The sequence below is a fragment of the Papaver somniferum genome, chromosome 3 (genome assembly GCF_003573695.1).
Source record: "Papaver somniferum cultivar HN1 chromosome 3, ASM357369v1, whole genome shotgun sequence".
Taxonomy (NCBI): domain Eukaryota; kingdom Viridiplantae; phylum Streptophyta; class Magnoliopsida; order Ranunculales; family Papaveraceae; genus Papaver; species Papaver somniferum.
In genome coordinates, this window is record NC_039360.1 from 198,838,397 (window position 1) to 198,861,211 (window position 22,815).

The 22,815-nt window shown below is 37.3% G+C and overlaps 2 protein-coding genes across 2 annotated transcripts; both read right to left on the minus strand.

Moving 5' to 3' along the window:
• Window positions 1–7,117: 7,117 nt before the first annotated feature.
• On the minus strand, window positions 7,118–21,847 carry LOC113360515 (N-terminal acetyltransferase B complex auxiliary subunit NAA25-like). Its single transcript, XM_026604021.1, has 18 exons — window positions 21,278–21,847; window positions 12,810–13,007; window positions 12,577–12,733; window positions 12,331–12,471; window positions 12,104–12,183; window positions 11,765–11,900; window positions 11,580–11,680; window positions 11,173–11,243; window positions 10,742–11,008; window positions 10,233–10,432; window positions 9,974–10,092; window positions 9,598–9,675; window positions 9,402–9,476; window positions 9,085–9,277; window positions 8,724–8,843; window positions 8,487–8,612; window positions 8,264–8,310; window positions 7,118–8,111 (listed from the first exon to the last, which is right to left on the minus strand). The coding sequence occupies exons 1-13, from the start codon at window positions 21,845–21,847 to the stop codon at window positions 9,405–9,407; spliced, it is 2,190 nt and encodes a 729-aa protein (XP_026459806.1). The 3' UTR covers window positions 7,118–8,111; window positions 8,264–8,310; window positions 8,487–8,612; window positions 8,724–8,843; window positions 9,085–9,277; window positions 9,402–9,404.
• Window positions 7,299–9,222, minus strand: LOC113360514 (N-terminal acetyltransferase B complex auxiliary subunit NAA25-like). Its single transcript, XM_026604020.1, has 4 exons — window positions 9,085–9,222; window positions 8,699–8,843; window positions 8,264–8,310; window positions 7,299–8,111 (listed from the first exon to the last, which is right to left on the minus strand). The coding sequence occupies exons 1-4, from the start codon at window positions 9,220–9,222 to the stop codon at window positions 7,299–7,301; spliced, it is 1,143 nt and encodes a 380-aa protein (XP_026459805.1).
• Window positions 21,848–22,815: the final 968 nt, after the last annotated feature.

Sequence of the window (22,815 nt, forward strand, 5' to 3'; positions counted from 1 at the left end):
GTAACTTCAAGAACGAGGCGACAAGCATTGCGGAGGGGTCTCATGGTCGACTAAAGAAAATACTAATTGGTAGTCAAAATGGAGTTGTGTCGATACAAGAAGCAATCCATGAATTCACCAATCGTGATCTCGTAAAGATTGGGAAATGTATGCAATTTAGTGTACACCAATTCCCGATGGAACATATTAAGGAAAAATTGCTTCTAAGGGGAGTTGTTCATAAAGTTTCAAGATGGGCAATAAATCGCATGATGAAACAGTTGAAGTTATATAAAACTTATGATTACGAGAATACGGTTTGTGTTTGCAAGGATATGATAGGTATTGGACTCTCGTGTCGTCATAAGTTGGGTAGGTATGTTGAAGTGCTTGACATCAATGATATTCATCCATTTTGGAAGCAATTAAATTTCACTCCGAACACCCCGGTAGTTGATGGTCCGTCTTTCTTTGAGTCGGAATTGTGTGCACGAATAGACGAGTGTTACGCTACATCAAACGGCACCAAAAAGCAAATATTGATGCATAATTTGGAGGAAGCCCTTCACCCTTTTTTAAGGGAGGTTGATGAACCTATTAAGCAAAAGAACACTGGTAGGCCGGACACCGAAGTGTCGAGGACCATCCAAAGAAAAGAGTTGAAGGAGTATTTGTCTAATAAAAGAATATTGTCTAGGCACGAGCGTTCGGAAGCGGAATTTGAAGATGAGCCGGAACCTAAGAAAAGAGGTCGTCCAAGAAATGATCAAAGTGGACCAACCACCCGACAAGTAAGGCCAAAAATCTCTACAGACCTTCTCAAGTAAGTCAACCCAATGTTGTCAAAGAGTTGTTGAGCAATGAACGCCTCGCAACAAACCCACCAGTGGAAATTCATACTAAAAAGAGGACAAAGGTACTCTTCGTTTCCCTGGAGATCTTAAAGGAAGACCAAATCGATCCACATATACAATATACAAAGAGTATTTGTAACAACTCCCTCCACTTATCATTCCATTTGTTTGTCGACTGACGAGGTTGATGGGGACGGAAATTGTGGGTTTCACATTGCTACGGAACAAATGGGTTACTTTAGAGAGGCGGATATCGAAGATGTCACCCAATTCCAATATTTAAGAAATAAGATGGCGGTACAACTAGTGAAGGACAAGGGTTTTTATATGGAGATGATGAGGCGAGAGATAGATACGACAAAGAACAAGAGTTCAAAGACTTAGTTGCGCGTGTGAAGTGCGAAAGGGATTGAAGACAATCGGATCCAAGTTTGATGACAATTCCTAAATTTGGATATCTCCTAGCGGACGTTTTGAATTGTGGTACATTTCTTTGTTCCTCCTATGTATGGACTTAGCATGACGTTTGCACCCACAAGAACGGCTTGCGACGAGTCGGTTAAAGATAGAAGAATCGTAATGGCATTTTTGATGAAATGCATTTTATCGGTTTAAGAGTAAAGAAAGATGTCTGTTACCTCCGTTGAGTAAGTGGCACGATTACTTCCGATGAACCATTGCAAGGATTGGGTGAACAATATGAGTCCAACATGGTTGATTGGGATCGCGTTATGGACAACAACTTTCCCGCTGAGTTACTCGAATTGATCCCCTCGGATGATGACGATGTTTGATCATTTTTTTCGAACATGTAATTTGTACAAGTTTGTTGGAAATTTTTTGTGAAGGTATATGATTAATCGGTGGCAATTATATAATCGGTTGGTAATGATACACGTTTTGATTCCGAATGTAGGAAGGGCTCTTTGATACACGTTTTGATTCCGATATTATAATTGGTTGGTAATGATACACGTTTGTCGAATATTTATAATTGGTAGAACACTTAAATATCTATCCGATTTGGTGGGTATTTCGAGGCACGGCTATAATTTTTTTTGAAACTATGTAATCGGAACAACAGTATTATAACACTTCAATCCGATTAATCATATTGGGAATTCCATATTTTATCAAACCGCCGATTATATTAAAAATTTGAATTTACAGCACTCAAACATCACATTATTCTTTTCCCAGTCCGAGATGCAACAATCAACGCGGCTCGACATGTAGAACGACTCTCCTCTCCACTTGGAATAAGCATCTTGTGCCGCAAACCTGTCGTCTCTGTGCCTAGCAGAATATGGTTTACTCGGTGCACAGTTTTATAACCATGGTGCACCCTTGAAGAAAACATGGGATGGTTCATAATTGTGGCGTGGCTTCTTGTACTACAACAAAAGGACCCAATGAAACGTTAATCCAAAATATACGATCGTCCTGCTGTTCTTTGGGTATATCTTTCACAATGTAATAATTTTTATCCATTCGGTCTCTTCCTCAACTTGTTTTAATCTTTCTCTATGATGGAATTGTTCTTCACTCGCTTCTTAGCCTTGATTTCCTTTCCTCCTCCTTCGTTGCCACTAACGATGGTTATTTTTTGAGGTTGTTTGTTCCTTTTTTGTATTTCTTCTTCCATTGCTGCAATTGATGTAGTTGTTCGCTTGCATCTCCGAAGTATGTGTCAATTGATGATGGACTTGCCATTGAAAAGGTTTTTCATTCTAATTTTTTACTCAATAATAACTGAGAGGGGTTACCCTCCTTATATAGATTAGAGTTCCAACGGCTCTAATTTTTGAAAATATGGCCTTTGAGGTTTCTGAAAATATGGCCGTTGAGGGTTCGTATCAATGATGCACTACAATCGAGTGCTAACGATACACGTATTCCCTCCGAACAGACATTCGGTAGCGAACTTAAATTTTTATCTACCGATTAGGTTGGTATTTCTAAAAACGACTATATTATTCGGAGGATAAATTTTTTTTTAAAGTCCCGAATGTACGATGGCCCAAAAATCAGAATTTTGAACTTGAAATAATCGGAAGTTAACTTAGTACCCAAACTTCCGAATAGGGTTGTCTAACCTCTATATTGGCCCTTGGAACCACCTAGAGCCATGGCATGGTTTGTTTTGAACTTGTAATATTCGGAGGATAATTTTTTTTGTAAAGTCCGAATGTACGATGGCCCAAAAATCAGAATTTGGGAAAAACTGATACTTTTCGAATTTTGAACTTGCAATAATCAGAAGTCAACTCAGTTACCCAAACTTCCGAATATGGGTTGTCTAACCTTCTATATTGACCCTTGGAACCACCTAGAGCCATGGCATGGTTTGTTTTGAACTTGTAATATTCGGAGGATAATTGTTTTTTGTAAAGTACCGAATGTACGATGGTCCAAAAATCAGAATTTGGGAAAAACTGATACTTTTCAAATTTTGAACTTGAAATAATCGGAAGTTAACTTAGTTACCCAAACTTCCGAATATGGGTTGTCTAACCTTCTATATTGGCCCTTGGAACCACCTAGAGCCATGGCATGGTTTGTTTTGAACTTGTAATATTCGGAGGATAATTTTTTTTTAAAGTCTCGAATGTACGATGGCCCAAAAATCAGAATTTGGGAAAAACTGATACTTTTCAAATTTTGAACTTGAAATAATCGGAAGTTAACTTAGTTACCCAAACTTCCGTATATGGGTTGTCTAACAACACAAATCATTGTCATTTGAAATTGTCTAACTTAGTTACCCAAACTTCCGAATGTACAACACAAATCATTGTCATTTATATGCTCTTCTTTACTTTACGACCGTGACTACCTCCCAAACCTGCAAGACCACGGGTTTGAGCACCTTCAGTTGGAGCACCTTCAGTTGGAGCACCTTCAGCGCTCGATGAAGCTCGAGTTCTTTTACCTGTCTTTGATACTGCCACCTTGGGCGGATGCCTCTTCGTGACTTTCTCCCCATACTGGGCAGCATAATCTTCTTTATCCATATTATCAACTAGAGCTCTAGCCTCTTTGATCTTCTCAGCTGGCATGGGATCTCCGCTCTTCAGGCATGCAGTTAACATTTTGTAAACACGCTTGAACCTATTCACCTGTTTTTTATACGTAATGACATAAAATCAAACGGTAATTACCTAAGATTTATAGGAATAATATAAAATAAACAAAAATATAAGAACACGCACCAGTTTATCATAACCAGTTTGTTTGTCTTTGATGATACAATTATAACTTGAATCCTCCGCAGTAGTGTTGGATTTGATTTCACGGATAACCAAAGGATGTGATACCTTTTTATACCAACTCATATAGTCTAGAGAATTTCATCACCTCGGGTGGTTCGTCTAGCAGTGTCGATAATGAACTCATTCCTCTTATCCCAGTTATCAAGAACAGTAGGTGGGCCTGTGTGAACAATCGTGAGATTATCACCACTAGAAGAGCACAACTCCAACTCCAATTTGTAGTAATCCCCCATTTTCTCCACAGGTTGATGTTGTATATACCCGTGTTGTCGCATCACCCTAGAGGGGTTATACATCACATATCCTGTGGGGTGCCACAATGGTCCAAAATAAAGGGACAAGTCCGACCGAACATTTATATGCCCACTGGCTCGATCTTCCTTGTATGGGTCAAAGCATACGTCTGAGGCCTTCAATTGGTCCAAAATCTCCCTCATGTGAATCAACTGCTGCTCTTTTGTCCTAGAACGGTTGTCTTCAAATATATACTTTGTTCCTTTAGGAGTACCTTTGCACCACCCCGGGTTCTCTCCGGCCAACTTCAGGATAGGGAAGTGGTCATAGATCCATGCCTATATAGATAAGAAACCAAGTTTTAGTAAATAGATTGTGCATATTCGGTAGTAATTTCCAAACATTATTTCCGATTATATATAATCGGAAATAAAATTGAGTACCTATCCACCGAATACCAAACATTCGGAAATAGATATGGATCATTTCCTAACGAATATGCGTCATTTGGAGTTCAGTAACCTATAGTTTTTCTGGCCTGTATATTCGGTAGTAATATCAAAAGAATATTTCCGATTATATATAATCGGAAATAAAACTGAGTACCTAGCCACCGAATAACCAACATTCGGAAAAATAGATGGATCATTACCTACCGAATATGCGTCATTTGGAGTTCAGTAACCTATAGTTTTTCTGGCCTGTATATTCGGTAGTAATATCAAAAGAATATTTCCGATTATATATAATCGGAAATAAAACTGAGTACCTAGCCACCGAATAACCAACATTCGGAAAAAGAGATGGATCATTTCCTACCGAATATGCGTCATTTGGAGTTATGAATATGCATCATATGTATTGTCTACCGAATAACTATAGAGTGAGTTATAGAGTTAAAGAAAAAACCTGCAATAGAGCCACGTTCCCGGAAACTTGGCAGGTTCCTAGCCTCGAAGCCTTTCTCAACTCTTCCATCAAGAATGTCAGGCATGCCGTGTCCCAAGAATAGTCACCGACTTCATGGAGAGGATCCAAAAGTTGTATAAGATTGGCGTCGATCCGATTGCCAGAAGTATTGGGGAATATGACACATCCCAATACACAAAGGAGATATGCGGTGGCAGCGTGGTTCACTTGCTCATCAGTTAACGTTCCATTCTTTTCCTTCTCCAAGGTGCCTCGAAACATATTCATCAAAGCTGTAATGTTAATCTGTCTTGTTATGTAACTTGCATGCCTCCTAAACTCTGTTGTTGTTGTCTCTTCATCCCAACCTAAGCACTTTTTAGTTAGAGCATAAAGTTGTGCCCAACTTAACTGCTTTGTGTAGTTAAACTTCACAGTTGTGCCTTGGTCGGGAAGGTTAAGAATCTGCACAACATCATCCGGAGTAATCGTCATCTCCGCAAACGGCATATGGAAAGTATCGGTCTCAGGATACATTCTCTCCACGAACGCCTATATGGCCACACGATCATTATGTTCCAACAATGAATTCTCGGCGGCATTAGCTAACCCCGAGTTGGCAACAATTGACTTGAACCTTTCACATTCACCGGATAAAGGCCACGCAAGCATTTTTGTTGGTGCGGCGGTAGGTTTGAGTAGACGGGTCGCATCTTGATGATCCTATTAAAGTACATAAAAAAATCCTTAATACAAATATTACGATATAACACATAGACAATACATTAATAAAAAATAGTAATTTTATTACCTCGGTTTCGTATATTTCTCTGGCCCATGAGTCTTTGTATCCAAATAGCAATTTTCCTCCAGCCGCCGGTAGCCCAAGGATTGTGCCTGCTGGAATACCCTTCTTCTTCAAGTGCTGAGGGACAAGATGTGATGCTTTCTTAGCAATATCCTTCTTTACACCATCTTTTCCTTTTTTGGCTTTTTGGGTACCACTTGGTTGTCCTTCTTCTTCTACTCTTGGCACTGGATCAACTGGTTCAACACTTGGTTCTGCACTTTGTTGAGCGGCTTGTTCAACACTTGGTTGCACCCCTTGTTGTTCTACACTTTGTTCAGCACTTGGTTGCACTCCTTGTTGACTGCTTTCTTTGGCACTCCTTTCCCTCCTAGCACTAGCTGTCACTTTCTTCCTCCTTTCTCGACTTTGTCTAAACAACAAAGAAAGGAACAATATTTATAAACTATACAATCGGAAGACAAAGTATGGAAATATAACCCGAATGTACACATTCGGACGTAAGAAGACACATACTGTTCCCGGATACAAAACAATCGAAAGCTAACTAAACATATTTACAACCGAATATGCATCAATTGGAGTTCAGAAGCTCTAAATTTTTCATCCTACACAATCGGAAGAAAAAGTACAAAACAATAACCCGAATGAACAAATTCGGAAATATGAAGACACATATTTTTCCCGAATGCAAAACAATCGGAATATAACTAAACATGTTTATAACCGAATATTCATCAACTGGAGTTCAGAAACTCTGAAATTTTATCCTACACAATCGGAGGTATAAAACGTTATATTGTCTTCCGAATAAATACTGGCCCCAAAATGGGATTTTTCCTATATCAGAAATTTTGAGATTTTTTTAATATATATATATATATATATTCGGTAGTGAGTGTACTTCCGAATACCGTGTGTCTACTTAAATATATTCGGAAGCCAAAAAATTCATTAAACTAACGATTATTACCAGTTTGTATCCAGGAAGATATGGCCAACAATATTCGGCAGATAACCAACAAATATATCTCCCGAATACTGTCGATGTTCTTGAGAAATGAAGTTGCAACCTTGGTTAATTTGAAGCTACACATTTTTATATGTACACAAAAAGATTATTATCCGTCCTACTGTCGAAACTCTAGCTACTTCTGAACTTAGAAGGTTATAATTTCAAAACACATTTTTAAAGTTTCCTCTTTTTTAAAACTCTCAGATGGTTCTTCGATTTGCAGATCATTAAATCCCCTCCAAAGTCTTTCTCTGGGCCGACAATATCTCCCCTTTTACAGTTTTGCAGCTCCACTCTCTTTTTACATCTTGAATAGTAGGTACATTTGAAGAGGCACACATTGTCTCTAGAATTTTGATAAACTGCCCTGGACCAGTCTCTTTTTCCTCGACTCCTGAAGATAGAAAATCCTGCCACCCAGTTGATGGAACGGCAAGCTCTTTATTCAATGCAGCTTCAATGCCATCTATTATTTTAGTGGACTCACCAATCAAACATTTAATTGACTGGATAAATGTATTGCCTATGAGTTCCTTGTTACTCCTCTTGAGATTCTTTGACTTGGACCCATAGAACTCGATACAGACCTCAAACAGAAGATTCATCCAGGCTAAAGGTTCTGCAACTATTTGAGACAAAAGTGCTAAATCATCTCCTCGAAAGCTTATCGGCAATTGCTTGTCCTCGAGCTTATCAGCTACGAACGTGGAAATCATCCGACTCACCATATCAAGTTGAACAGTATCTTCTGAGCTGAAGACCCCATAGGTCATCAAACTGATAATATCTACCTTTTCGTTCTCAAACGGCTTGCCCTCTGCAACTTTAGTAATCAAATCTAATGCTTCATCACGAGTCAGCTCAAGGCTTTCCAAATATTTATTATTAATCTCATGAAGCTTTAAAATTTTGTGGGAAGTATTAGAGAATACTTTCATCCCACATACTGGAGGAGACTGGAGAGCATAAGTGATCAGGCTAAGAAGCAGAGACCTCCTCTCAATAGTTCGAGACCAGTAACTTTTCCTTAACGATTCACACTGCCAAGAGAGAGATGATAAAAACATGATTTTGCAACATAAAAAGAAGAGGAACTGTTTTATGGTGTGTGCTCTTAAAGGTGCTTAAATTTGTTCTATTTGAATGCTACTAAATGTGAGCCTAGCATAAATATATAGAATATTACTAGTACCTGCATTTTTCGATTTTTGTAAACCACATTTTCACCATCAAATGTCCCTGTCATAAAGAACAAATGCAATCACAACAACGACCTAAATAATTCCTTGCAAATGACACTGAAGCAAGGGATAATCTTGGATCTACTATTCTCTTCGATCTCGACAGATGAAAACACTATTTGAAGAAAAATGAAAAGAAAAAAATGATGCCAAAAGCAAAAGAAAAATACCAACCTTTAAGGTGATTAACATTAGGAGTGGGTGTCCACCAAGGTCTTGATCGTGGGTCATCGTTCAAAGTCACAGATTTGCTTTTTCAATAAACTGCTTCTGGAGTTCTTCACTCCAGGACTTCATCTCCTACAAATATTTTTTAATGCAACACATCAATTTACACTTTTTTTAATCCATGTAACACAAATTCTTCATTTTGTGGACCATCCAACATATTCCAACAGGAAGAATCCTAACCTTTAGTTTCCCAAACTTTTCTACTGAGTGCTTCACCTCTAATACCATGCTTTCAACTTCTGATATCACATACTGATGAGATGTCTTAAGCCGCCTCGTGAAATAACCCAACTTGATTGCCTAAAAGGTGATGAATAGTAAACAGAACTGGTATTAACAAGACACACAAGAAATAACACAAACATGCGCCCAGGTCATCAAAGTGTAAACTGTAAATGAAATACAGACAGCAATATGGGAAAAGGTAGTTGCTAGGGCTAGAGAAAGCTACATGTAACTAAAAATACTCCCAACCATGAAGTATCCAACCCCAGTATCCCATCACAAGAAAAAGAAAAAAAATGGAAGATAAATAACTTACAAGTGCGTGATCACCAGTGGCGTACGCGTCAAAGGTGCGTTCCCGTACATCAGAAAGATGGTGATCCATAAAACCTGAATAAAGGCGTAAGACGCCACCTAAATCTTCCAAATGTGGTGACGCCAACATTCCTGGCATTATATGCTCCCAGAATGTTTCCCATAGGATGTTATTTACATTCAGGGCTTGGTACCTATTCGAAAAGGAATAACTCAGCCAAGAGCAATAGATCCTAAAGTTGCAATACAGTCTAGATAGAACCACTAGACAACTTTTTCCAATTAATAATGGTTAAAAATGTTTTACAAAATACTAGCCTTTCAAGGGCCAAAGGTAGTGCGCCGATGTAAGTGTATAAGTGCATCAATGAAGTTGTGAACTGCCAACAGGATCTGCAGAACAAGAAAAATACAAAGGTGATGCTCATACATGAACACTAACATTAGAGTCCACCATCTGCACAAATGGATCCACGAAGATTATGAATAGAAGATGTGATGCCTGATATCTGACCTGTGGTTCTTCTGAGCCGAATTCCAGAACCATGATTGCTTCCACCAGGTAACCAACATTCTTGGTGCGCCAGAACAACTATCAACCATGCAACATAAATAAGTGAGAAGTAAACTTGAGGAAATAAAATGAAAACACTAATTAGTGGAAGAATTATTAAATGCGATGTAGCACAGCAAATATAGCAACACAAAGGTAGGAAATTATTAATCCCGCATACAAGACAGCTTGACCTAATCACAGCAATCATGGTGAAGTACATAAAACTGTAACCAAGCTAGACCTAATCAGACACAAAGGCATAGTCCGTTTTAAACTTCTCTCCAAATCATATGGCATTTCAAAAACTAAAACGGGTGTTGGACTAAAGGAATACCTGCACCAGCGCATTACATGCCATGTAGAGATCTTGTCCCTCCCTGAAATCCAGGTACTCTTTGTATTGAAGATTTTTAACATACGTATCTCCTATCTTTAAATTTCTTGTTGCAATATCTAAGAAAATGGAAAGTTAATATGATATTCCAGGCATTAAAAACGAGATGGTAAATTATTCTGAATATAGAAAAACTATTATATTCAAGAACTATGTTTAAATAGTGAACATCTAGATGATGAACTTAGAAGAGCCTCACCCTTGATAGATAACTCAAACGGGAACCCAAACCATTCTTCAATGCCAGAGAAGGTAATCCTTTTCAGAATACTACGCGACTCGTCATTATCCTCCCCAAGATATGTTTGAAGACACCCACATAATGTTCTCCTTTCTTCCAGGACCAAGACTTCGAGGAACTTCTCAATATCAGAGATGAAGGTAGGCAAGTGACCGAATCTGAACTCACAAAATTTTAAGTTAAGATGAAATGCAGTAAAATGCCAAAATTATGATTGTATCTTCATGGACAGCATACATGATAAGAGGAACATAAACACGACATGGCAAAACTGTCTCCTAAAACAAACATCTAGGCGGGTCACAGGTGAGTACCAAGATAAATTTGAGACAAATATACTACCCGCAGCTAGCAATTAAAACATAAATAAGCAAGAAATAGGGCTCCAATCAAGAGATTTTGTTTTTCATATACTCTAAACCTTCTATACAGTGATCATTCGAAACGGTTACTAGTGAGAAAGAGACCTGTCAAAGTACTTGCAAATAGGCAACTGCATCCCATCATGCCTAATAACCCCGTCGAGAAATGATTTCCTGAACTCAATTTCGATATCTGCCCAGTAAGGGACAGTCGACTGCTGCAATTTTTTCACAAAAGCGGATGCAGTTTCTAATTTTTCTCTAGACAAAGGTCTTGGAAGAGCTTGATCATCTTCGGTCCTAGTAGACCACCTGCTGGCATCCTCCAACAAACTGTCCAGATAGTCTAAGAAGCACTTCCAATCATTAGTGCTGACACATTACAGAGAAAAGAAAGAGAGAAAAGTCGACATCACAGTACTCGATAGTTTCACTGTAATTATCATGCACAGTATGAACAACCATGCAAGAGCATTAGATGATTGTCACGGTGCAGAAGCGAACTCTATCGATAAAAATAAGATTCGCAAACATACCCCTTCTCGAGTAACCCCTGAAAGACCGCAGTAGCATCAGAATAATTCTTTTGAAGAGCAAGAAGCCGTCCCTGTCAACTCAAAGTCAAACAATAGAAAACGAAAAGTTAAGACTTCAAATCTGGTTAACACAAATTATTATCTCTGCTAGACACAACCTTCGCACAGGTTACAATCTAGCCCACCAGGCCTGTTGACTGTGAAGGAAAACCAGAACGATGCAAGAAAGCCTTTAGAAGTGACATTACTGGGTGCAGAAGTCTAAGACTCAAAAAAGCAAATCGGAACACACTTAAGCTTTTACTCTAGGATCATATGGAAAACAAAGTCTTCCCTACACAGCTCCTTATACGGATCAGCTGTTCAGCTAGATGACTACCTAAAATCTAGTTTGCCAAAACTCGTACCTTTATGCGTTGCGTCTCATCTTTAGGTGGCAACTTTTTGAGGATTTTAAGCGCATCGCTATATTCCTCCAGATTTTCTAGCATCGAAATGAAGAGAAGGGCTGCAAAAGAATTCAACAGCCATTTGCATAAGTGGCATTGATTAAATATGTTTCAGAAGATGAGTGAACTATAGAGGAGAATACCATCCGGTTCCTTCAGTTCAATTTTCTTAGACGACTCTTCAAAACAGGCTTTTGCTAGTTTAAGTAGTGACTCATCTGTTGATTCCAACTGTCTTGTTCTCTCATGAGGTTTAAGTAGTGCCGCCTCTCTTGGTACCTACCACAAGCCACAAAACAGGGTACCATCTCATGCACTATTTACAAAAACATTTTCAAGCCCTATTCCCCTGAGCCATATTTGAGAATATGTGTATAATAAACAAGCTACTGGACCCATACTTCTACTTGTGAACTAGCAGAAGAATGAACTTTTTCACCTTCAACTAACACAAATATAATCAAATTTAGTAGAGAACCAACCTGTTGAATATAACTACAAGCCTCCCATAGTCTATACTTTGCTAATTCTTCATTTGTTTGGGAAATCCTACGCAATATGCCTGCCGTGTGCAAAAAGCAAGAGAAGATCAAACATGGATATAAAACAAATAGTTGAGGTGTTTTACTTTCTTTTCTTATGTAAGACAAGAGGTCTTTGGATAGTCAAACCTTTCGCTGCGCAGGGTAATCACATTCATAGACATTACATCTGAAGAGACGCAATAACAGGAGCTCAATGTCCTTGTCTTTCTCATTCTCTGTCTCATTAACCTTGTCTTTCTCTTTCTTTTTCTTCTCTTCCTCTTTCTCATTAAGAAGCCGTGTATAGCAGGCAGCTAAGACATCAACTGCAGTATCCATCAAAAAAATACATATATATATACATTAGTCGGTAATATATAAAAAACAAGAGTGGAATGAGTTTTCTAAAGAATTTGATTAGCTGTATTTACCACCATAACCTATACAGTTAAAAAGATAATGCACTAATCCATTGAAAGTATCATCTGGATCTTTGGCCAACTTATCAGCAACATCCATCGCGAGTTTCACGAGCTTTTGTTCCTCTAGAGGCCGTCCCATTCTTTTGTGAATATAGGCAAAGCATACCTAAAAGCGATAGACATTAAAACATCAAACAAACATCAAGAAAACAGAACTCCACAAAATGGGTTAAAATTTTCACCTGCCAGGAAAGTGCTATCTCGAGTTTCTGCACAGCATCGATAGCCCGTTTGCACTTTTTTAGTAATTCAGCCTCCTCTAACAATGTTGAAGGTGGTGCAGCATATAAAACATCAGTCATCAGCTGGGTCATCTCTTGACTGATTACTTCATCCCCTGTCGTTACCATTGTTGAAGAAAAAGAAGAATCCTGCAACTCCTATAAAACAGAAGACCAAAACAAGATAAATTAGTAAAGTATCAAACTTTCATAATCAAGCAATCCCATGCAAAGCACAAACGCATGTGAATGCTGTGGACTCAAAAACCAGAATTTATTTACATAATCATAAAATGCTATAAATCCATTTTTCCAGAGTATTAATCTCCAAAACCAACATTTTATCCCACTGACTTCTCAAAAAAAACTATACTAAAAATGTTCACCTACCAAATTCACTGAAAACCCAGAAACAACATTATGTCAAGCACAGGATCAAAAAGAATGCTTGATGTCCAGCACAGATTTCACAAGCCAATAATTTTAGAACAATATACTCTCTAAAATTCTAGAACAAATATACAGCACTGGATTATGTACAAAACCTATTTCTATCATGAACCCTGGAATTTAATAATAATTTACATAACTAACTTAAATTGTCAAATCCGCCCTAAGACAACACCAAGCAAACTTGCCTCAACTTCGGCACAAGTTGAAATCCAAATTAAGCCTTGATATAATTTTTTCTACTGCCTATTTCCTTCCCTTCTAATTTTCTTTCACTTAACACGATTAAGAAAACGAAACCCTTTCTTTCTAAAATCTCTTATAGAAAAAACAAATAAAAATATATTGAAACCCTAGCATCAAAATCAGATCTCTCATTATTATCTTATAAAGAAAACCCAAAATAGTTAGACGGAGAAAGAAGACCGGACTGACCTAGATGATTATGGAGGATGGAGAAAGAAGAAGAAGTTGTTGTGCAGATGGTGAGGGGTAGTGGTGCTGAGAGCCTCTCTCTTAAGGGTCGAGTGAAAAACGAAGAAGAAGTGATGAGAGACTATAAGTTTTAGGGTTATGGCTTGGACTGACCTAGATGATTAGCACCTCGTTGTACGCCTCGGCTTTCTTCAAATCATGTCCTTCGGTTACAGGAGCCCGCCCAATTGGATGCCGCCTCTTCTCCTCTTCAGTTTAACAGGGTGTATGGATCGGTGTTAATTAAGAGCAACTGCAGTGGTGCGAGTATAACCAAAGATTAAATACCAAAAAAACATCAAATTTGAGTTTAGTCTGGTGTGTGACGATACGGATAGAAGACTAAATTTGATCGAGCGTGCACTAAAAATTCGCCTGGTGTGGGGCGTAAACTATACGTACGCCCGATGAGATTCCAAAAAACAAAAAAACAAAAAAAAAATGGGACGGAGGTATAAATCCCGCCCATATATAAAGTGAATTAAAAAAAAGAGTGGGGCGGAGGTATAAACCCCGCCCCACCCAAAAAAAAAAAAATAAATGGGGGGAGGTATAAAACACGCCTGGTGTGGGGCGGGGACTTTATGCACGCCTGGTGTGGGGTGTTAATATACACCCGCCTGATGGTGGGGCGTTAACTATACGTTCGCTCGACTATTTGGTTTTGGTCTTGGTCTTAGACCAAATATAGTCGGGGATTTGGTCTTTGGTCCGGATTTTAATCGATAGTAGTCCGTTGTGTCTCGTTTTTTGACCAAATATTTGGTTATACTCGCCCACTGTGGTTGTCTAATGATACTGAACCCTCTTTCAAAAAAAAATATTATAATGTTTCTTTAAAGAATCATGGATGCTTGTAGATATAAATATAATTTGGGATTATAATAATGGATAAAATTTATATTAATTTGGAAAGTTGAAATGGATTAGGCCCCTTCATATGCACCCTTACAAAACAGGGGCTTGGCCAAGCTAAGTGGCCTAGCAAATTGGCGGTGACCGGTAGAATTTTCACCGGCTGATTTTTATCGGTGTTGATGAAATTTTTATCGGTACTATAGAAATCTCGTTAGCCGATGGAAATTCTATCAGATTTCGGCAGCTATTTTTTCAAACCAATGGAAATTCCATCGATTATAAATAGCAGTAAGAATGTGAGGTAAAAACACACCTTCTACACTTCATCTGCTTGCTCTGTTCTAATCTTATCTACTTATTCAAATGGGAGAAGTTATATCTCTTGGTGATTTTTCTAGAGTTGTTCAACAAGATGATGTTAACAAAATTTGCGATTGATATAAGAAACTAGAGAATGGTAGTTTTCTAAAGAAAAATTAATTCACTTGTATTTAATTTTTTGTAATGCAACTTTGTTTATTGATTTTGTTTCTTTTTAATTTGCAGCTAAAAGAGACGAAGAAGTTCAAGTTTTAGATATTAACCAACTGAAGTTTCCAGCTAAAAGGCAAAGAAGAATTTAACCAAAAGGCAAAGAAAATCAAAGTTGTAAAGACAATCAAAGGGAAAAAATGTGTAAATAGTCACAAAAATCAAGGAAAAGGGTCCAAGATAGTAAGAGGGCATCAAATAGAAGTTGCAGTCGAAGAAGATAAACAAGTGGTAAGAGCCTCAAAGGTTTTTACGAAGTCCATTAATATGTTCTAAATGAATTTCAAATTTATATTTTGTGGAAAAACGTAGTATTATTGTGCATTATAGTGAAAATTATTAAATAAACTCTATATATTTAATTCTAATTTAATGAATCTAATTCTATGATAGTTTTACCTTTTAATTTACTATGCAATGTTCACTTGTGACCAAACCCCGCTTTATGGAGTGCATGGGCAGCTTCAATGTGAGAAAATGGTTTTCCTCTTCATTTGGTAATTGGTATACTCTTTATGTGCCTCTATTCCATCGCCTTTGTAGACTTATAAAATTTGGTTGCATTTGAAACACAAATATCTAACATGGATGACACGATTACGGGTATCGTGAAGATTGAAGGTTGTTATTTTGTTCTCTGCAGCACCAATCGAATGCCAAATGCTGAGGTTCTTCAGCACCTTCATATTTTGTAGATATAGTTCTTGATCCATACTGTGTCTAGTTCAATTAGATCCCACATGGGCTTTTCTCTAATGTATCTGTTAAATTTCGCAACCTCCTCTTCCGTTTCTGGCCAACGTATGCGTGAGGGGTTTGGATTTTGGGTGCTTCCAGATGGACATGGTTGAGAGCTTGATGAAGGTAGTGATTGTTTTGGTGTGAAAGAATGAGTGAAAATTTGGGTTGATGGTGAAGTGGATTCAATTTCTTTTCTTGATTGACTCAAGCTTAATATCTCTTGTATCGATCTAGTGGAAGGGGTTGATGATGAAGTTGTTTTTTTTGGATTTCGATTGGCTTAAGCTTAGTATCTCTTCTATGGGTCGAGTGGGTTGACTTGATGATAAAGAAATTGACATTGTACACGGTTTTTTTCGTGATTTCGATTGGGTTAAACTTAGAATCTCATCAATTGATCGAGTTTGTGGAGCACAAGATGAAGGAGATGGTGAAGATTTGACATCGTAAAAATTTATGAAACTATGAAAGTGGGATGAATATTGTTTGAGTAAATCATTGGGTATTTATAGGGGATCAAATTACAGCCGTTAAATTAACTAATCTACACCGATGGATGTTCCAACTGTACCATTGAAAACTTCTAGCAGACCTATCAACTTAGCAAATACGCTAAGTTGGTAGGTGATTTTTTGGGTTGGGGATTCTTGGATAATTTGTGTGTTTGAAAGGTGCATAAGAAGGGGCCTTATTAAATCATAATATAGTAGAAAAAACCAATAATTTTCTTATAAAATAGTCCGTCCACAAGTTAAGATTGTGGTGGGTGGTGGTGGTGGTTGTTAGTGGTAATAGGGTGGTGCTAGTGGGTGGAGTTGGTCATGGTGTTGTTGGTGGAGGTTGGGGTTGGGGTTGTGGTTGGTGGTGCTTATGGGTGGAGGTGTTGGTGCTGATTGGATAAGTGGATGCTGGAGGTGGTGGTTGGAGGCGGTGGTGGTGGTCTAGGTTGGTGGGTGGTAGATGATGGTGGGCATTGGTGATGGTGGAAAAATATGGCATACCGTGATAAGAAAGAAAACTATAAAAAAAAATGTCCATAAAAATTCATGAAGTTGTTGTGATTTGGGTTGAGATTTATATAAGATAATAACACACATATTTGTCTACAACTATCCATCAGGATCCTAATATATCTTGGCCCTAAATAATCATAAATGGATTAAATGCGTAGGATATTTGTGGAATCTAACCACATATATTTAATGAGTCTGTATATCCTGGCAAAATTTGGCACTAATCCACCTAATTTGGCACCCGTCACTACATGACATAATAGGGTCATTGGAGGAATCCTTTGAAACCCCTCATAATTTTCCATTGAGATTACCTTGCCACATGTGTTATTAGTGTTATTGTTGGGTAGAACTAGTTAAGATAGTCTTAGATTGTGAATATAAAGCTGCTGGTTGAAAAGACAATGACGCGATAAAAAGAAACCATTGTTGCAGCTTCAGAATCATAATCATTAGTTGTATATTAATACAAATCTACCGATTGAAACTCTATAAAATGTTGAAGACAAGCCCGATTGTTAAGTAACCATTCCTAAAATGAACTGGCATAAGTTTTTGTACGATAACACACATAAATGTCAGATAATCCATTATTTATTTTGATCGGTCCATAAAAAGAAACAACAATTAATGGAATTAAGGGAAATCAATGACTTTCAAGAAAAATCAAGAGATTGAACAAAAAATTATTGATGGGTGAGTATATATTGGTTAGGCTATGAATCACAAATGGATTTCTATATGCGATATGAAAAGAAAGAAATTAGTACTCTTTCTGCTATCGAGTGTGGTTCCTAAAATGGAAAAAATTAATATTTTGTCTCAATATACTTGCTAGTTATATATTCTTAACAACAACCACCGATTGTTTTGTATATAATTAGTAGACTTTTAGTTCAAAATGGCTACTGATTGTGGTTCTTAAAATGAAAAAATATTTTTTTATTACAGTACACTCGGTATCTAAAGCAGCTGAGAAATAACTGACGATTAGGTATGCATACAATCAGCAGCATTATGGCTTAATATAGCTACCGAGCTACCCTTTGTAGAAATAGTGGATGCCTCCTGTAATTTTCATTCTTTTCTTCACTTTGGGACTTTTATCCTTGCCGTGCTTTGATGCCACCTAACGCCTAAGGTTGTCAAGTAATGAGTTGAGCTTCTCTTTTGCCTTCTTTCTTGTCGCATGACTCCAAATATCTAAAATCTCAAAGGCAAACATAAAATACGAAATTTACAAAAATAAAATAGCAAAAAAAGTATAATCAATTGATAATAACATAGGCGATTTCATAAGTTTGAGTATTTGTTCATGTCTCCAAGGTTTTGTGTTCTTAAGGTTTGATTTATAACTCATTTTTCCTTCTTGGTACTAGGAAAAAAGAAAAAAATGTTTTAAGTGCATTGCTCTTGTGTCGCCATCACCACAACCACCTCTCAGCTCAGGTTAAGAAAGAGTGCTTCATGGATACCGGAAGCTTCAATTGATTGGTGATTCTAGTTTGAAATTCTTTATTTAAGTGATTCTGTTGCTTTAAATAATTCTGCTTTTAGTGTGATTAAGTGATTCTGCTCCTAGTGTGATTCTTGTGATTAAGTTATTAAAATAAAAAGGGGGGAAGACTGACGGGTTGAGTGTAGTCTAGAGCTTAGTTCTTATTATTCTTCTTATCGTGTGTTAACGTCACATTATAAGTTATTATTAAAAATGTTAACTCTAAAAAAGAGAGTGTACCAATATACACCTTTAATTTTTTGGTTCGTGAGATTTTGGGATACTTGGACCGATTACAACCAAGGAAATATCCAAGTTGTCAAAACTTAGGTATGACCTTTCGATCTAGTCACTTGATCGCGATTCAAGTAATTTCGTTAGAAGTTGTGAATTCAACCTAGTTTGATATATGAACGTACTAACTTGAAATTGTACTTTAATTATAAATCAGAATTATAATGCGGAATATAAAGTATGTAAGACAACAAAATTTTGTTAACGAGAAAACTACAACCTAAAAGCAGAAAACCCCAAGATCTAGTCCAGGTTGAACACACACAACATTAACTAACTAGAACTACACCGCCAGTTCCCCATAATCTAAAAGTATTGTAGATGAGATCATAAAGTTGTTCACCAACTATGCAAGCTACCGTAGTGTTCCTGCAAGCCAACTTCGACAAGAAAAAGTCAAATTCCTCACACTGGATTCACCTAGCTGACGTCCTTTACATGCCTAGATGTTTCTTTACTCCCTCGTAAAGGCTTTAACTTATTTTGAACCGTCTTTTACAGTTCGAGTTTGGATTTCGGATTTCCTTTTGCTTTTATCAAGGTAATTTGGAATCCTTAGATATTAGGTTCGCTTATTCTCAATTAAGAGGACTTAATAACGTTTACCTCACAAGTATAATCGATATCTCGATAAGGTATACTCGTGGAACTATCTCGAACTTAATCTTTTTACAAAGCCTATAAGGATAGCTTCTGACAATCCTGGCTTCTGAATCCCTAATGGAAGGCTTGATAGTCGTAAAAACCTCTAGGGTTTTTTCGAGATGACGACTCTCCTCGAGACAAGGTACACACGAATGTATAAGGGATCTGATAATTGAGGTTCTCAATCATCATATATTTATATGAATTAGTCAGGCTGAGTATCTTTGACTTCAAGATAACATTGCTTAGGGTTTACGTAATATTTCGCTTAAGATTAAAGCTACCATAACTTGGTGAACAAGGAGTTTAGAAACCGACGCAAGTTCATGAGCTGGTCGAGCCAAGTTACATAACGTCTAGCCATGACTTAGAGCATCTCCAATGGTGTATGGATACATATCCAATGTGGAAGACTAAAAAAAGGTGTTTTGTTAATATGAAATACAAACAAATGTTTGTTTTGATATAAGCATCTCCAGTGGTAGTTATATCAAGATTTAGTTTAATACAAGTGTCATTCAATTGTTAAAAAATCTAAAAAAATAAAGTTGAAACAGTCTTAAAAGGAAAGTAATTGATGACGTGGGTTTGAAGAAGAGTATCTAAAAATACATACTCTCATTCAAACTCAAATTGCCAAATAAGATACAATTTTAACCATAAAACAACCATTGGAGATGTTTTTTTTTAATATGAGTCTCTAAAATCCTAGGTGGCATCAATATTTTTAGATATCCAAACTCCATTGGAGATGCTCTTAGAAGAAATCTAAAACGAGCTAAAAACGTTATAATATTTTTCTCTCAAATAATCGTTAAAGACCTTTAGAGCTAATAGAAATGTATGACCGAATAATTAGGAGAAAAATGATTTGAATTGAAATGGATTAGATAAACATTAGCTAATCATCGTTAATTTTATTGGATGATATGATCTTGAATCATTTTTAACACTCAACAAGTCCATTTGATGATATTCAGTTACTTACGGTGAACCACAAGTTGGTTGGTTAGCTAACTAGCCAAAGCTCGAAATTCAGTTTCGTCACCGGTAGTAGAGTGATTAGCTAACTGCCTTAAAGCAGAAAGTCCAGTTCTGTGATCGACAGTAGAGTGATTAGATAACTTTCTTATATTTATAAGTCCAGGAACTGAGTCTTTAGTTCGTGTCTAGCCAACTTCCTAAGGTTCAATAGTCAGTGAACGAACCGACAGTTGGGCAATTAGCTAACTGCCCAAAATCCAATAGTTCAGTAACTGAACTGAAAGTTGGATGATTAGCTAATTAGTCAATTAAACAGTTAAAGAATTCTAGGAATGTCTAACAATTCAAAGGTGATCAAATAATTCCAAACTAAATCATCCACAACCTAGTTGACCAGATTAGGTCTTAATTGGAAGGACAAAAGTGTGGATCAAAAGATCAGTCTAGGGGAACAGAACACAGGTTACTTCCACAGAAAAGCAGAAAATAGGTACAGGAGAAACAAAATCGAGGCACTCAAATATGGAAATAGTAACTGGATTGAGGGAAGAAATGCTATTGCTAATAATATCACTACTCATTTCAATAAAATGGCTAGCACAACCTATATGGAGAATGATATAAACTACTTTGAGGAAGTGAGGCAGCAGATTACATTGGAAGATAATAAAATGCTCACTGCTATTCCTTTGAATGAAGAGGTGAAGAGAGTTTTTTTTTTGATCGACAAACGTAATTAAATTGAAAAACACACAAGCCGTGTGCAAGGCAAATACAACTTAAGAAGGAAAAGTTTCCTTAAGAAAAAGAAAGAAAACAAGGATAAATCTAAAATGAAGAGATGAACTAGGTTGCTCAAAAGCAACAACTAGAAAAGAAACAACTTGAGATATCCTTAAACAACTACAAAATAACTTGCAATTGCGTTAGATATCCACTACTCTAAGATCTTTATGATTATCCTCAAGACCTTTAAACATATCTTGACGATGCTCCCTTGAAGAAGGAAAACCCATCCCCATCATGGTGCCAAGCTCTGCGAGGTCTACCGCTGAAATTTGATTGGGATCACTGAAGGATTTCGGCATACCTTTAACTTTCAAATTCAAAGAACCGACAAGAAAGAGACCCGTAACTTTGGTTTTGGAGCTCACGGATCTTTTCAAACCAAAAATAGGTTCAGACAAAGATGACTGGAATGTACTTACCTCAGAATCACAGACAACTAGTTTAGAAGTTTCAACCTCCTCATCCTCTTTAGTCTTTGAACTATGCACTTTATCTGTTACTTTAGCTTTTATCCCCAGTTTTTTACTAGATTTTATAGTTGGTTCAGACGACGACGGTTTAGTGATGCTTGCATCGGAGTCTTCCAAAACTAAATGGGATGTTGCAACCGCCTCCTCTTTTTCAAAGGCATGAAATCTATTTTGATTTTCAAAACCAGGAGGGATGAAAGGATCAGATGAGGTGCTTGCCCCCTCCACCACCTGTTGAACATTTAGAACCATCTCTATTCCTTCTTGAATCTCTCCAACTGAAAGAGTTTCCTTGCTTCTCCTAGATCTTTTTTTCTTCTTCTTAATAGTATCAACATGAACACTGTGGTATCCTCATTATCTTTAGCTACTTCTTTAGATACCTCTTTTAACTTTGCTTTACATTCGGAGACCAAATGACCTACAATTTTGCAGTGAAAACAAAACTTAGGGGCTTTTAGAATCTATGCACTTTGCCAGAAGCCTTCATCATTGTCTTCATCACCTTCACCCACCCAAACACGATCCAGGATCTTCTTCGCAAAGTCAACTTCGACCAGCACACTAGCGAAGAAACCAAAATCCATAGCAAGAGTTGTATTATCCACCTGAATAAGTTTACCGAAAGCCTTAGCCATGGCTAACAAATTCTCCTCTATCCAATATTCCAAACTTAAGCCTGGAAATTTAATCCAAACCTTGGCTAAAGAAGTTCGTTGATTTTCGGGATTAAATTTTGGCTCCCATTCTCTTACTTGCAAAATTTGATTAGTCACTTTCCATGATTCTCCTGACCATATGTTAATCTTATCATTAGGTGAAGAGAGTTATTACGAGCATGAAGTCGGACAAATCCACAAGTCCGGATGGATATACCCATGTTTTTTTAGCTCAACTGGGAAATCATGGGAGTGGATGTGTAACATGGTTTAGAATTTCTTCGCAAATGGGAATATCCTTAAAGAGATCAACTTCAGTTTCATTTCTGTCATACCAAAAGTTGAGTTCCCTCAATATGTTGCAGACCCATCATCCTTTCAAATATCATATACAAAATTATTTCCAAAACCATAGCAAATAAGTTAAAGTCCCTTCTCCACCAGTTCATCTCTCCTTACCAAACAACTTTTATAGCCGGGAGACAAATCAACGACAATATCATAATTTCCCATGAGATTATCCACGGTCTAATTGCCAAAAATAGGACATATCTGAGTGCG

Excerpts from the sequence above, each read along its gene's own strand:
- LOC113360515 (XM_026604021.1), bottom strand. The coding sequence starts at position 21,847 with ATGGTTCTAAATGTTCAACAGGTGGTGGAGGGGGCAAGCACCTCATCT. Across the intron at positions 12,734-12,809 it reads AGATAGCACTTTCCTGGCAG|GTATGCTTTGCCTATATTCA; the intron begins GTGAAAATTTTA and ends TATCGCTTTTAG. Across the intron at positions 10,433-10,741 it reads ATTTGCAAGTACTTTGACAG|ATTCGGTCACTTGCCTACCT; the intron begins GTCTCTTTCTCA and ends TTGTGAGTTCAG.
- LOC113360514 (XM_026604020.1), bottom strand. The coding sequence starts at position 9,222 with ATGCCAGGAATGTTGGCGTCACCACATTTGGAAGATTTAGGTGGCGTC. Across the intron at positions 8,844-9,084 it reads CCACTGGTGATCACGCACTT|GCAATCAAGTTGGGTTATTT; the intron begins GTAAGTTATTTA and ends ATCACCTTTTAG. Across the intron at positions 8,112-8,263 it reads ACAAAAATCGAAAAATGCAG|TGTGAATCGTTAAGGAAAAG; the intron begins GTACTAGTAATA and ends CTCTCTTGGCAG.